Source organism: Vidua chalybeata, chromosome 23 (genome assembly GCF_026979565.1).
Source record: "Vidua chalybeata isolate OUT-0048 chromosome 23, bVidCha1 merged haplotype, whole genome shotgun sequence".
Classification (NCBI taxonomy): domain Eukaryota; kingdom Metazoa; phylum Chordata; class Aves; order Passeriformes; family Viduidae; genus Vidua; species Vidua chalybeata.
The window spans coordinates 2,182,229-2,198,007 of record NC_071552.1 but is presented as its reverse complement, the minus strand read 5'-3'; the positions used below and the strand labels follow the sequence as shown (position 1 = coordinate 2,198,007).

Here is a 15,779-nt window from a genome sequence, read left to right as displayed (position 1 = left end):
CCTTTTCTGAATCCTTTCAGCCCTCTTGACCACATCCACCTGCTGGAGAGCCCATGGAGCAGTGCAGGGATGTTGTTCAGTCCTGTTGTGTCCCCAGGGTAAGCCTGGCTTTTGTACCCATGGCCTGTCCTCCAGCTTCTCTGTCCTGATTATTGCTCCCTTTCCTGCTTTTCCATTTGCTCCACGCTGGAGAAGGGGGAAGCTGTGTCCAAGCTGAGAAACTCCCAGCTGAATGAGGCTGCATGGCTAATTAATAATTAATAATTGGTGCTTTTATCATTTCAGAAGTTAGGCGAGGTGGGACGGTGTGTGAAAAGCCTTTCAATGCCATTAACAGGAGGGAGAAATCAGGAACAGGGGCAGGAAGGTGAAGTCTGAGTTGTTTTCTGCACCAGGTCCCTCTCCTGGAGCAGGACTGGGTGGGGACAGCTGGGGACACCAGGACAGGGACGGTGACACTCCTGGAAGGTGTGTGAGGGGCAGCAGCACCAGAGCCACAGGAGCTTCCAGCAACTCCATCCTCACACATCTGGCAGCTCCCTCCCTGCTCCAGGAGGCTGGACAGTCACTTTTCGGTCTGGGCTGCTGCAGCTCTCAGGGGTTTTTGGGGGAGGAGAGAAGGAAGGGGGTGTGAGGAGCAGCCGGGAGCCCTCCCTGCTGCTGCAGCTGCCCGGGGACGGGAGAGGACTGTCCCCCTTTCCCTGCCCGTGCACTTCTGGCCGGGTGACAGGGAAGCAGAGCAGCTCCTCCTCACCCTGCCGGGCATCCCCTGGGTCCCTGAACGCGGATGCAAACGGGAGGTGAGCTCATCCTTTGGAGACATCCAGGACACAGCTGCCCGCTGCTGTAAACACCCCCACGGCAACAGGAGACAAACACGGCCCGGGGCACACGGCCAGGCAGAGTGAGACGTTCCCAGGAGTGCTGCTGGGGATCGTTGAGCAAATTAACTCTATTAACACAAATGATGAGAGTCTGAGCTGCAGTTCCTGTGCCTTCTATCTGACAGAATTCATCTGGTGGCTGCTTGTAATAGCGTGACCTTAATGGACTCATCAAGGGAGCAGGGCTGTATCTCTGGCTGAACATGGGTTTGGGAGCTCGCTGTGCTCTGGGCAGGCTGCTGAGAGCAGGACAGGAACATTCTGCTGTAATGGGCTGCAGGATCTGGCCCGTCCATCCCTCCAGGAGAGGCAATTTCAAGTGTCATCACCTCCTCGAAACTGAGCGGCAGAAGAAATAAATTACTAAAGGGATTTGATTGTTCATTACTCTGCCAAGCTGCAAGGAAATGAAGCAGAACTAAAATTAAGGGCTGCGAGGCAGAGGAAGTGCCAGAGAACATTTCCCTTCTTCTGCAGGGCTCATGTTCTTCCCCAAAACAGGCTGGGGTGCTCCCCGTCCTGCAAGTCCTGGGTTATGGGAGGCAGGAGGGTCCGTGGGGCTGGCCAAGCAAGGTGAGGAGAGGGCAGGTGAGTTTGGGGTGGATTAGTGGCAGCAAGGTCATGTTTGCCCCCTCTTTGCTGGAGTGGCGCAGAGAAGAAAAGCCAGCCCAGGAAGAGGAATCTGTGGTGGAGTTCCCACCAGAGTTCTGCAGAATCCTCATCCCTGCTGGATCCCGTGGGGATAACACCCTGCTCCCACTGCTGCATCCAAACCCCATCCTTGTTAGTGGCCACTGGCAGCATAAAAAGGGAGGTCACCGAGGGCTAGGGCCACATTCCAGACATGTTTTTGCGGCCAGCAGCTCTTTAACCAGATGTTGTTTAACCAAGGATGGTGCTTCCTGCAGGGGAGGGGAGGAGAGGGACAAACTGGTCCTTACTGGAGAGAGCCCTGCATGGCAAAGCCATTCCCCAGCTGGAATGTGTGTGAAATCCCCACTAAAGCCAAGCACATCCCAGTGTCCACTTCAAAGCAGGCACCCCAGGGAGGGCTGGATCCACACACTGCACTTCCAGCCTCTCCCAAAACCTCACCAGAGGCTGGAGAGAGGCTTGAGAAACCTCAAAGTGCCAGTTGGGCTGGCAGAAATGACAGAGGGAAGGAAAGTGGTCAGGGATCTTGAAGGGATGCTGTGATCAGTACCCAGACAGGGGCATGGCCGTGCTGGGAACGAGCTGAGCACCCCGGGGATACCCAGATTTCTGGGCTTCAGTGGAGGGAAATTAGAGAGGGACAGAGGGATTCTCACTTGTGGGAGGGAGAGAAAGGACAATGCAGAGGGGTCGGGGCATTTGTTTGTTTAAGCACCCTTGGGGACACTGGTTTTGCCCCCGTCACACACGCAATAAAAGCAGGACACTCCCAGCACCCCTCTGCAGGGACCAGCAGCGCCACGTGGGAGGTGAGCAGCACATTTTGGGGGCCCAGCCTGTGCAGAGGGGGATTTCCAGGGAAATGAGGCATTGTCAGGATTGCAGCCATGCCTTGGCACTCGCCTGTGTGGTGGCTGATTGTGTAAGTGAGAGTTACATCAACAAACACCCCGATGGGAGAGGCTGTGACGGCTCTGAAAATTCCATCTGACTTATATCAGGGCACGGAGGCAGAAGAGCAGCTCTGCCTTCATTTTGGTGTTTAACCTTTAGCTGGCTGTGCTGCAAAATGTGGAACAGGTCAAGATTATCTCGTGTCAGGATGTTCCCTGCTGTCAGATCTTTGCAGGCTTTCAAACCTCATCAGGAAGAAAGGAGACCTAATGAGGGGAACAGGCAGCATCCCTCAGCCAAGGGCGTCCTGGAACTAACAAGTTGGGGTAAATGAAGATGTTGCCTATCAGTGGAACAGACAGCAGAGAGCATCTCTTACTCCAGGACCTCCTGGAGCCAACAAGCCTTAAGGATGTGTTAAATCAAAATGCTGATGGATGTCTGTGTGGCAAAACATTCACTGCCCATGGGTCCTGTAGTGAGCTATCTTCACTGTAATATCGAAAATCACACCACAAAGGCCCTGCCCAGGAGAAAACTCTTCCCCTGAGCATGTGTAGAAGTTTGCTGGGGTTACATAACTGGCATGGGAATTACTAACATGATGATTTTGTCTCCAAGTGAAGCCCAGACACTCTTCCTGCTCAGAAAAGCCACCTTTCCTAACCAAACCACTCCTGTTCCCCGAGCTGAGCTCCAGCTGCCCCTGTTCCTCTCCCTGGGTGAGCAGCCCTTGGTGACAGAGCTGGGTCTGGCTCCTGCCAGGGGTTAAGTGGTGCTGCAAGCCACGAATTGATGTGGAACACGGGTTTGTGTTCTCACAGGACAGAATTTCACTGTGAAGAGCAGCCTGGTCACCTCCACCTGCAGTGAGGGAAGGGTCTGAGCTGGAGCAGGGTCTGAGGGGGCCTGGGTGGGAGCAGAGTGAGCTGCTGTGCTCCCCTTCTCCTCTCCCCTCCAAACCAGGATCAAAGCAAGGGCTCTGAAGGGTTTGGACCCAGGGGATGAAGGGCTGAAGGCACTTCAGCCTCACACACTCATGGTCCAGTGCTGCTGGTGCAGCTTTCCCAGCCATGTCTTGGCCTCCTTAATCCCTTTCATCCTCTGGCTGCTTGGCTGTCCCTGGAAGGGATTCACTGACTGCACACAGCCCAGAGAAACCCTCCCCACTCTCCTCCCTCAGACTTCAGATCCCTTTAAAACCCCCAGTGCTTTGCAAGCCCCGCTGTTTATCCTCCCCTTTGCCCTGTCAGCTCCTGGGAACAGCTTTCCATTAACCCTTTGCAAACAAAAGGCATCACAACAAGGCTGGGAGCCAGCTTGTGCCTGGGGGTGTGTGTTCTACTGGAGCGTGTCTCAAATTAGCCAATCCTGCTCCTGCCTTCAGAACCAAGCTGGGGAAGTATTTGTTCTGCCAAGCTTTTCAACTCGGTTTAATTTAGCTCTGTGAACTTGTCTCAGGCTCCCTGGAATGTGTCAGGTGGGGTGTATTATAAATATGCATCATCTGAGCTCATTGTCCTGCTCAAAAGGACCAGCAGGCAGAAAGAGTCCAGCAAATGTCTCCTTCCACCAGGTCAGGGTGACAACCCAGGCTGGGGACAGGCTTGGTTTGGGCTGGCACTGGTCAGGGTGACAACCCAGGCTGGGGACAGGCTTGGTTTGGGCTGGCACTGGCTGGGCACAGGGTGCTCTGCTGTAAATGCTGTGAGCAGGGATGGATGGAGCACCGAGGTTGCATTAAATGCAGCAAGGCTGGCTGCTGCAGGAGCTTCAGAGCTTCCAGCACAAAAGAGAAGGATCCCAGTCCCTTCCCATGGCTCTGAGCAAGGCTGAGCCCCTTGGCCAGCCAGCTGTGAAATAGATGGGGATTTGCTCACTGTGGGGAGGTGATAAATGGAAAGGGAACCCTGCTTTGGAACTGGTTATGGTGCAGGCAGACCTCGGAGCAGAGGTTCAGCAGAGGTGTTGTGTGTTGTGGTGGTGGTTTGCTGGGAAGGAAAGAGGGATCGGGTTGGATTTAGGAGAGGGCAGACAGGAGAAGGGTGTGCAGCTCTCTTGGAACAAATTAACTCCACTCAGAGCTGCTGTACAGCAGCCCTGAGACTGGCCCAGCTTCCAGATTCACCTGGGGGACGCAGGTCAGTGCCTCAGCAATGAGATGGGGCTCAGGCTCTCCTTAGGGCAGCTGAATTCAGGGCAGACAGTCAGAACAGAAAAAATACCAGGGTGAGACCCAGTCATCTCCCCCAGACAAAACCTTCCTGCCTGCCCAGACTCCACCCCACAGCTCTGCTCCCCCCACCTGCTGAGGGTGTCACTGTGGGTGCACAAAGTGCAGAACGAGCTGTGGGAGCCCAGCTTTACAAAGCCAACCCCAGGCAGGCCCAGACCCTTAGTGGGGATGCAGCATATCCCACTCTCAAGTCCTGATCCCAAGAACAGCCAGGCTGCTTCATGATCCAAATGTCCCAGTAACTGTCCCAGTAAATGTCCCAGCAAATGTCCCAGTACATGTCCCAGTACATGTCCCAGCCACTCCAGTAGCTCCGAGGAAAGAGACCTCACTTCCAAAAACATGACAGAGCCCATCTCCCCATTCCTTTCACAAATCCCTCCACACCAAGAGCCAGTGAGTCATTCCCGCCCTGCCATGGCTTTCCCTGGATGCTTTCCAGTGGATCCATCTCTGCCTGGCTGCACGCTGCCTTGGGGAACATCTTTCTTGCTCTCCTGCAAGCTGCTTGTCCCGCTGTGCCTCGGTGATTATTGACTGCTGCTGCACTGTGTCACTGCCGGGATGGCTCTGTCCCTTTGTCCCTCGGGACGTCTCTGTCCCTTTGTCCCTCGGGATGGCTCTGTCCCTTTGTCCCTCGGGATGGCTCTGTCCCTCGGGATGGCTCGGGATGGCTCTGTCCCTCGGGATGGCTCGGGACGGCTCTGTCCCTTTGTCCCTCAGGATGGCTCTGTCCCTTTGTCCCTCGGGATGGCTCTGTCCCTTTGTCCCTCGGGACGGCTCTGTCCCTTTGTCCCTCGGGATGGCTCTGTCCCTTTGTCCCTCGGGATGGCTCTGTCCCTTTGTCCCTCAGGACGGCTCTGTCCCTTTGTCCCTGCGCTGGGAAACGCTGGCCTGGCTCTTGGCAGCCAGTCACGGACGGAGCCACCAGCCCCGAGGCTGTTTGGGCTGTTGGGACAAATGGTTTGTCACAGCCAGTGCCATCAGCTCGGTGCTGTGACCGAGCCCGGGGCATCCCGCCGGGACACACATCCGTGGCTAACGGGAGGGACACACATCCGTGGCTAGCAGGACACACATCCATGGCTAGCAGGAGGGACACACGTCCGTGGCTAACAGGACACACATCCGTGGCTAACGGGAGGGACACACATCCGTGGCTAACGGGAGGGACACACATCCGTGGCTAACGGGACATACATCCGTGGCTAGCAGGACACACATCCGTGGCTAACGGGACACACATCCGTGGCTAGCAGGACACACATCCATGGCTAGCAGGAGGGACACACGTCCGTGGCTAACAGGACACACATCCGTGGCTAACGGGAGGGACACACATCCATGGCTAACGGGACATACATCCGTGGCTAGCAGGACACACATCCATGGCTAACGGGACACACATCCGTGGCTAGCAGGACACACATCCATGGCTAGCAGGAGGGACACACGTCCGTGGCTAACAGGACACACATCCATGGCTAACGGGAGGGACACACATCCATGGCTAACGGGAGGGACACACATCCATGGCTAACGGGACACACATCCATGGCTAATGGGACACACATCCATGGCTAACGGGAGGGACACACATCCGTGGCTAACGGGACATACATCCGTGGCTAGCAGGACACACGTCCATGGCTAACGGGAGGGACACACATCCATGGCTAGCAGGAGGGACACACGTCCGTGGCTAACAGGACACACATCCGTGGCTAGCAGGAGGGACACACATCTGTGGCTAACAGGACACACATCTGTGGCTAGCAGGAGGGACACACATCTGTGGCTAACAGGACACACATCTGTGGCTAGCAGGAGGGACACACATCCGTGGCTAGCAGGACACACGTCCATGGCTAACGGGAGGGACACACATCCATGGCTAGCAGGAGGGACACACATCCGTGGCTAACAGGACACACATCCGTGGCTAGCAGGAGGGACACACATCTGTGGCTAACAGGACACACATCTGTGGCTAGCAGGAGGGACACACATCTGTGGCTAACAGGACACACATCTGTGGCTAGCAGGAGGGACACACATCCGTGGCTAACAGGACACACATCCATGGCTAGCAGGACACACATCCATGGCTAGTAGGACACACGTCCATGGCTAATGGGAGTGGCACACATCCGTGGCTAGTGGCATCCCTCCTGGGTGTGGCTGGCAGTTGGAGTGTGGCTCCCGGGCTCCGGGGCTGGGCATTTGGCTATCAGCACCTCCGAATGGTGCCATCGGCCTGCTTGGTGCCAAGATCTTCCTCTGCCGGCGGCTCCTCTCGGAAAGACACACATCAGGTGACTGGGAATGATGCTTTACGGAGGGATAACCATTCCCTCCCTTCCCTGTGTCTGCCTCCATCTCCAGGAGAGCCGTGGGAGAACAGAGTAATGAACAAAACAGCTCTGAAAGGGACTGGGGGTGGGACGCCCTTCTTTTCTCCTTAATTGTAATACTGTGAATTAATTCAGCTTCCAGCAGGAACGAGGAGCTTCCCAGCAGCCCTCAGACATCCAGATAAGGCTGAGCTGTTTGTTGAGCCCCTCTGGGTTCTCTGGTACCTGCCTCACTGCCAACTGCTTCACACAAACTTTTTTTCCTTCTTTTTTTTTTTTTTTTTATTTCTTTTTTTATTTCTTTTTTTTGAGAGAGAGTTTTAGATTGTTCAAGCGTGACAGAGCACGGGGGTTTGCATTCTTAATTGGCAAAGCCTTTTCCCACTCCTGTTTGGAAGCCCCTGAGCTGTCCTGCCAATTTATTCTGATCCTGGTTCACAAGCCTTGCAGACATCTTCCCAGGGCTGCCCAAAAGCCCTGAATCCTCATCTGGCACTTCTGGGCATCTCCTGAGCCTCTTCTGGTGTTCTCCTCTTTGACTTGAAACGTCTCTTTTTGCAGCCACCCTCCCCTACAGAAAAGCCCTGGTGGTGCCCTCCGAGCTGTGCCGACCACAACCCTCCCCCAGGGGGAAATAAACAGTGGATAGAGATGAAAAAATAGGTTTAAAAGGGGAAAAAAAAAAAAAAAAAGTAAGAGAGAAGAGCAAGCATAAAGCAAAGTTTCTCTCTAATTGTCATTTTCCTCTATCCTGGGCACTTTCCTGCTCTCTCAGGACCTTTTTCTCTCATTTATCTTCCTCACCTCCTGGGGTTTCCTCTTCTTGCCAGCAATTAGCGCTGTCACCGCTGCCACCTCCCTGCCTGGACCCCTGCAAAGCTGTCACCAGCACTGGAGTGGCTCAGACTGTCCCCAGCAAGGCGAGCTGCAGGTGTAGGGGCAGGGTTTGCTGTTACAGGGCTGTGCCATGCCTTGGTGCTTGTCCCTACAAGGCCACACAGCCCTGGGACGGGCTCTGACACCGGGATGTTCATACAGAGAGCCTGGGAAGGAGAGGGATTCTCATAAACACCCAAATATCTGCAATTCTCCTTGTGCTCCTTCATTCTTTCACCCCCGTCCTCCCCTCACTGCCCTGTGTTCACCTCTCCCTGTATTTCTGCTGTATTTCCCCCCCCTCCTCTAAATTTCCTCAGCCCCTTCCTGCTGTCACCCAGCCTCACCTGACTTCCTGGAGATCCATTTTATTTATTTATTTCCTTTCCCTCTTTCTCCTTCCAGCCTTTCCCCCTCCCTACACTGCTGATTTACAGCAGCAGCAGGAGGCTGATGTTCTCTGCTCCTTCTCTGCTCGGTCCCTGCCATCCCGAGAGCCATCAGGGGCCAATCCATCACAGAAATGCCCCAGCCAAAGTGACTGGGACATTCTTTACAGCCACAATCCCAAATGCTGGCCTGGGGGGGGGGGGGGGGGCTCCATGGTGAGATGTCAGCTGTGAGAGAGCTCTCTGGAGGCACAAATATTATTTACAAGGCATTGTGGCTTATGGAGGAGGGAGGAGAAGTGGCTGCCACCGCGGGTTCTGATGGCTCCAGCATCCTGCCAGCAGAGACAGAGCTCGGAGCTCTTCATTAAGGAGCAGGGGAAGGCAGGGGGAGGGTGGGATGCTGCCCCATGGGGTGTCAAAGTTTGGCAGGAGAAAAGCAGCATTTTGTGGGAATGGGAACGGGGCATGGGTGTCAGAGCAATTCCCAGCGTGGGGCTCCAGTGCTTTGTGCAATTTGGGATGGAGCAGAGCAGGGGGGGGTTCCCAGGGAGATGTTTGCACACCTCAGTTCACTCCTGGATGACAGCAGCAAATCTGAGAGCTGGGGAAGGCTGGCTGGGAGGGGAGATCTGGGAATACTCTCTTGGAAATGATCCCGCACAGCCCTTTTGAGAGTGCAACTGGCACGGGGGGGTTCAGGATAAGCAACTGCTGGATCCGTGGAGGTGAAGTGGGAGTAAAAGGCAGGATTTTCACCCTGAAAAGTCCTGGATTCGTCATCCTGTGTGGTTTGGGAATGTGCACAGATGTTTTATAGCCACATACATTTCGTTTTACTACTTTGCACATGGAAAGCAGGCCTAATTCTGAGGCCTTGGGGATGGGTAGTTTAGGGGAGATTCTGGTACCCAAAGCCAAAATTGTTGCAGAATAAGATCCATTAGCCCAATCTGGTCTCTAAGAGCAGCCAGGAGCCAGGGCATTAAGAAAAGTACAAAAATTAGATGTGACAGACAAGTTCTACAAAGCCCCTTGTTCCCTCATCCTTGTCTTGCTCCCCTCCCCTGAATATCTTTTCCTCCTCCTCCTCCTCCTTCTTCCTCCATCCCAATTATCTCCTCCTTTCATCACTGCCTGAGTTGTAAGTACAAAGTACCAATTAGCTAGTTTTCAAGTTTAATTAGGTTGGAAGGTAGAGCAAATTAAATCCTTTTATCGCAGGTTTCAAAGCGCTTTCCCATCGGGATGGGTTTCCTTTGGATGAGGCCCGTGTTTGTCACCAAGGAGCTGGCCCAGGTCACCGAGCAGGGGATGAAATTCAGCACTGGGTCTATCTCCCTCCTGCCCCCAAATCCTGCACTCAGGACATCTCTTTTTTGGAATGATTTGGGGTGCACAAACCTCTGCTCCACCTCATTCAATTGAGCATTGCTCCTTAGCTCGTTTCAAGAACATTCCAGCAGCACCAGGAATTCAGTGAGGACGCTGGGACAAAGCCCAGCAGAAGGCTTTCAAAATACTTCAACAGTATCAAGCAGCAGGCCCACATGAATGCTTGGAAGCACCTTTATTCCCTGAACCCTTCTTCCTTTGAGGCCTGAACAAAGGCAGGAGAGCGGATCCAGGAATAAACACCTGAAGATGAAACTGCAGAGCGGAGTGAGGAAGTGTTTAACTCTTGGAGACGCAATTGTAGCCACAATTTCTGTTCCTCTTGAGCTCTGAGCAGCGCGTTTCAACAGGGTCTGGCTCCCTCCATGGCGCTGCTGGGCAGGGACACTCGGCAAAGCTTCGGGATTCACCCTCACCTTTGCTCCTGGTGGTGCCAGCGCCACCCCAGCTGCGGTTTTTGGTGTTCTAACCCTGTCCCCTGTGCTTCCCTGTGTGTTGCAGACAAGCCACTACCTCAGAGTGCCCCCGGAGGCATCATCGGCATCGTGGGAGGCGTCATCGCCGCCGTCTTCATCATCGGCGTGGCCGTCACCGTGGTCATCGTCTACAGGCGGCAGCAGAAGAGCCGCTCCGACACGGACAACGACCTGTGAGTAGCACAAGCACTGCCCACCCAGGCTGCAGCTGCTCTGGGGATGGGGGACGGCACCTCTGGCCCTTCCTCCACCTGCACAATGGGAGAAGTTGGCGGCAAAATGTTTTCCTGCTGCTTCTGCCTCGTTCCTCCGATCAGCTTCCCCTCCCTGGGGCTTCCTGGTGCTTCCCATCCTGCTCTCTCCTGTTTCTGAGCTCTTAGCACAAGGCTGAAGTGGGAGCTGGAGCACAGGGATGCTCCAGCAGGTGTTGGGTTTGCTGTGGCACGTCCTTGGGGCAGGGGCTCAGTGCCACTGTCCCCCTCCGTGGGTAGAGGAGGCTCCTATTCCTCCTTTGCCAACGGCTTCAGGCTCCTGAATGAGACTGAATCACATCCTGCCGTCAGAGAGGGGTTTCTGCTAGACCCTGAGCACCTCTCAATGCATCCCAAAGTGTCTGGAAAGGGTTCACATCCACCCGCATCGCAGTTTTGGAACTATGGGTGACATAAACTCTGTCAACAGCAGGGACAGAGGCCACCACAGGGGCTCCTCTTTGGAGCTGGGCTTTGCTCTGCCCAGCACAGGGCAGCCGAGATCCCAGGCAGGGAATTGAGTGGTGTGGGGGTCACTTTGTGCAGCAGGAACCTCTCCAGGAGCATTTAGGGCTCTGCTGAGCAGCTCTATCTTGTCACCAGCTCTTCGCCCCCTCCCTCCCTCCCTCCCTTCCCACCTCGCAGGGGAGGCAAAGCCCAGCACCCAGAGGTTGCTTTTATGTTCCCCCACCCCCCACCTCATTGTTGTCACACCTTGGGCACATTTTGTGCTCCATTTAATTCCATTTGAGAGAGGGCACTGGAGGATAGCGGGAGAGGCAGGGGAGAGGAGTGGGGGAAGCGGCAGGAGAGGCAGAAAGGCACACAGACAACAAAAACCAGCACCACAAGGTGAAATTGCATCAACAGCAGCGGGCCTGTGATCGAGATGCATTCTGACAATCCACTTCCCACAATGGCCCTCCACCAGGCTCAGGGAAGAGCCACTTTAGCTGAGAATAGCAACACAACCGTGCCCAGCTCTGCCGAGGTGCTGCCTCCATTGTGGAGGCTGATCCCGAAGGTAATAGCATTTCTTTTCTGTAGAGCCATGAAGTCAATGTTTTACAGAGCCCCGGGGACCTGTTCTGCCCTCCCTGCCACCAGGACATTCCAGTCCCACGCTGGAATCCAAGGGAAGGCGCCCATCTCCATCAGATCTGGTGGAGTCTGCACGGCGAGAAGGGAGGGGGGCAGCCAGCTAATTAGTGGATCAGAGTTTTAATAAGTTTTGTAAAAGGATTAGACACATCTGTGCATGTGAACAGAATGTGCAGAGACAGTCTCTAGGCTGGGATTATCGTGGCTGCCAATCCCAACGCTCTGGGGTAAGAGCTGATCCTCGGCGAGGGTCAGGGATAAATGTCCCTGCCTGGCAGCAGAGCATGGCCATGAGGAGGATTCAAACTCCTCCTGGGAAGCCGTGGCAGGGCTGCCATCCCAGAGAAATGCCAGGCTGGGGCTGGCATTGCCTCGTTATCGCTTTTTACCTCAGAGCCATGGCACAAACACCTCCCAGGGCATGGCTTGCAGCCACTCCCGAGCAGCTATCCCAGCTGCATGGGGATACTCTGGGTTTTTATCCCAGCTGCTCCCTCGGGATCCGCCCTCTGACTCCGGGATTTGCCTGGAATAGGGACAGAATGCTAGGAGGGAGTTTATTTCCATGAACAATTCTAATTGGGGTGAGACAAAGGGCGCGGGGGAGTTCCTGAGGATAATCTGTGTGATTGTATTGGCAGTTTGGTGACAAACACAATCAAATCCTTGGGCACATCAAAGCAGCAGAACCTTTTCTCCTGCTTCCTACTCAGCAGCCTCTTCTGTCCCTGCAGGATTGACCTCCCTCCATCCCACAAACCTGCCCCTCCACCAAAGAGGAAACAGGACATGAAAAGCCACCTGACTCCAGAAGACATCCAGGTAAAAACCTGCAAATTCCTGCCTCTGGCATGGTAAAGTGATCCCAAGCAGTGTCCACAGTGCCTGGATTTTGGGAAGTGGGGGTTGCAAGAGCAAAGAAGTTCCTGGCTTGAGTTTGAGGGGCAGAAAGTGAGGATTTTCCAAGGCCAGGTTGGATGAGGTGCTGAGAAACTAGTGGGAGGTTTGAACTAAATTATCTTTAAGGTCCCTTCCAACCCAAACTGTTCTATGACTCTATGATTCTGTAGGTCTATGACTCGTCCCCCCAGAATTCCCAGTCTAGCATCAATTAAAAGCTGTAATTTGGATTCTGCTCTGCCCCTCTGGTGGATAGTGAAGTCTGAAGGGGTTGGTGTGTGGCTCTGGTGTCACCTGAAGCAGAGCTTGCCCCAAGCTGTGCCAGAGGATAACTCTTGCTCTTCTCATCCCTCTTCTGTCCCCTCTACTCCAGGTCGTTCACTTGGACAACATGAAACACGAGGAGGAGATCCAGAAGTTCCCCCTGCAGACTCCCTACTATGACATGGCAGCCCCCGAGCCCTCTCCCTACAGTGACAAACTGGTAAGGAGCTCAGGGTGATGGTGGCACTGTCTGGCACCTCAGCCCAGCCTCACCTGCCACACGGGACCCTAAAAAAGCAAGATCCCCACCACCCACAGCCCGGGACTATCCCATCCTGGAGGAAAGCTCCACGCTCTGGGCTCAGCTCACCCTAATTCAGCTGTCCGTAGGTCCCAGAGCTGTGCCTTTATGGGTAAAATGCCCTGCCCACCCCAAATTCTCTACCTGCAACCCACCTACCCCACCCTGGGCACTCCTCAGCTCCTGCAAGGAGCCCCTGTTAGGGTTTGCAGCTGAGGGAAGCAGCAGTGAGAGCTTCACAAAGCAATTATCTGCAGGGCAGAGCATGCCAGCGTTTGACTCTCACTTGACAACAACAAGTTATTTAAACCCCTTTTTCTTTTTTTTTTTTTTTCTGGTGTGTGGATTTGTTCAGCCTCAGATGGGGAGATGTTAATGTGAGGCAGCAGCAGCGGGGAGAGATTAAGGGTCAGGAGGAGATGCTGGCAGTCACATGGAAAGGCTGGTTTGCAAGGAGTGAGGACGTCTTAGATGTGAAGGTGTAGGGAACAGAAAACAGGTAAGATTAGAATGAGTTTTTGACAAGAAAACAGGAAACCATCCCCCTGCCAGGCCTTGGACAGCTTCCTTTCCCTCCCTCACCCCACGGCATGGGGATACTCTGGATTTTTATCCATAGCAGACAAGATATCCCAATGTAAATCCTTCAGGTCTGTCCCAAACTCCTCCTCACCAGGAGTTCAGAGCACTGCACACCCAGCCCGGTGCTTCAGCAGAGTGAACTCCCTGGCTGGAGAAAGGTGCAGAAACATCAGCCCAGACTGGATGTGACTGGAGTCATTTTTTATGAACACCACTGATTATAGCCCCGTTCATCCCGGAGTGACCCTGCCATGTGTGTTCCTGTGCAGATAATGGAAGGACAGGGCCCAGTGACCTTTAGCTGGCACAAGTCTGAAGCCAGGGGTGTTGGAAATCAAAAGCCACAGTTCTGTGCTGAGCTGGGTGGATGTGATCCTATTTACTTCATCCCTAAAGGAAAACTTCCCCTTGGAGCCCTCCCTCAGTCCTGGGGCTGGTCCCCAGCTCTTTCTACTCCTTGCTGAGTTTTAAATGAAACACAGGATGCTGGAGCTTGAAAAGCATCTGAAAGCTGAATTTCAGGCAAGCAGGAGGATGGAGGAGCTCATTTTGGGAAATAACGAGCAGTCAGTTAATTAAGTGGCAGAGTTAGTGATGTGAGATGGGGCCTGATGGGTTGCTGCTCCATAACCATGGCAACAGAGTTTGCTGCTCTCAATCCTGGCCGGAGAAGATGCATTTCCGTGTCCCACGCCTGGCACCGGCCGCTCCTCGCCCGTGGATTCAGCCGGGAGCTGGCGGACTGTGGAGCTCTCCTCTCACTTGGCCCACCAAGAACTGGCTCTGCAGCAAGGACGGGGTGTCTGGGGGGCTCCAGCTCTTGGCAGGGGCCTGGCACAGCTGTGGCAGAGCCCCGTCCCTGGCCAGCGTGCCTGGCAGCCCCTGGCTCGCCCAGCACGTACCTGCGCCGTGCTCTGGCTCCCTGCCCCAGCAGCAGGATGCAGCCTGCTCCCATTCCTTGCTGAATCGCTGCATCCTTCGGGCAGGCAGCTGGCTGCTGGAGTTCGGGGCTGCCAAGGGAGACCAGGGTGTCCTTGGCTGCCAAGGAGTGCTGATTTTGCTGGATTCTTCCCAGGTCACACAGGCAGGACGTGCCGCCTCAGCCAGGCCAGGGCTGGGTTGTGTTGTCCGGCCACGCTTTGCAGAGGAACAAGCTTTGCCTTCCTCCCTGCAGGGGAAAAAAGTGGCTTGCATCACTTTTTTTTCACCCTTAAAGCACTGCAGAAGCCGCCTTTTCATGTCACAGTGGGATTCTGAGGAGTGGGAAGCCCCAGGGAACAGCAGTGGTTACCAAAACCACCATGGGATGGAGCAAGACCTGCCCAATCCTTCACCTGAGGGCTGGCCCAGCTGGAGGATGAGGAGGGAAGCGCATCCCTGGTCCCTGCCAGCCTCACTTCATAACAGCCCTGCTCCCACCTGCCCAAAATGCAGACGCAGGCGGCTGCTCCGGGGTATCCGTGGTTCTGGGATCCCTGCGAGGGAAAGGCACAGCAGAAAGGCAGGATATTCTTGTTCTGCCTGTACCTCATCTGCAGATTTGGCTTTGGGAGGGGAGTGAAGAAGATGAGAGTGGAAGGGAGCAGATTCTGCAGGAAAATGGGGCGGGTGCATTCAGCTTTGAATGAATTGTGCAAAACCTCGTAATTTGGGATAAACCAGATTTATCACGAGGCAGCATGAAAGCCACTGCCTGGGGTTGACGATTTCACAGCACTAGGATGGGAGTCAGGGAGTGATTAGAGATGGCAAAGAGTGAGGGAGGGGGGAATGGGAGAAGTGCCAGGAGGAAATCAAAGAGGCAGGTGGAGGAGGAACCTCCAAGAGGGTGTGCAGGGACATGTGTGTGGACGTGTGCTGGCAGGGGACCAGGACAAAGGGAGAGGCTGGGGCACGTCTGCAGGGTCAGGATACCTGCAGCAGGGAGCAGAGCCATGAATGAATCTGTGTTTTTAGGTGTTGCAGGCTGTGGCAAAGCCAACACAGAGCTGACAGCCCCAAAACGCCCAAGGACAGTGGCGCGGACACTTGAGGCTGCAGGGGTGGGTGTAGGGGTGAAGGGGCTGCCTGCAGGGTTCTCCTTTGGGCAGTTTTGGGGTAACAGTGAGGACATCAAAGCAGGAGAGTGTGTCTCAGGTGTGTGGGTGAAGGCAGGTGTGCTCTGCCAGTGCTTTTGTGTCAGGTGGGTGCTCCGTGCGTGTGTGAGAGGCAGCAGGAGCCAG

The 15,779-nt window shown here is 54.7% G+C and overlaps 1 protein-coding gene across 5 annotated transcripts in view; it reads left to right on the top strand.

Annotated features, from left to right (window-relative positions):
- The window catches only part of NECTIN1 (nectin cell adhesion molecule 1), a 95,903-nt gene that overhangs the window by 67,789 nt on the left and 12,335 nt on the right, over nucleotides 1-15,779 (top strand). For 4 of the 5 annotated variants that reach the window (XM_053963326.1, XM_053963325.1, XM_053963328.1 and 1 more), the window contains exons 6-8: nucleotides 10,184-10,331; nucleotides 12,245-12,332; nucleotides 12,784-12,894. In XM_053963326.1, the coding sequence (XP_053819301.1) occupies nucleotides 10,184-10,331; nucleotides 12,245-12,332; nucleotides 12,784-12,894 (347 nt within the window). Of the gene's footprint in view, nucleotides 1-10,183; nucleotides 10,332-12,244; nucleotides 12,333-12,783; nucleotides 12,895-13,330; nucleotides 13,395-15,779 lie in introns of those variants that run through there. The other variant, XM_053963330.1, reaches the window with a different exon arrangement.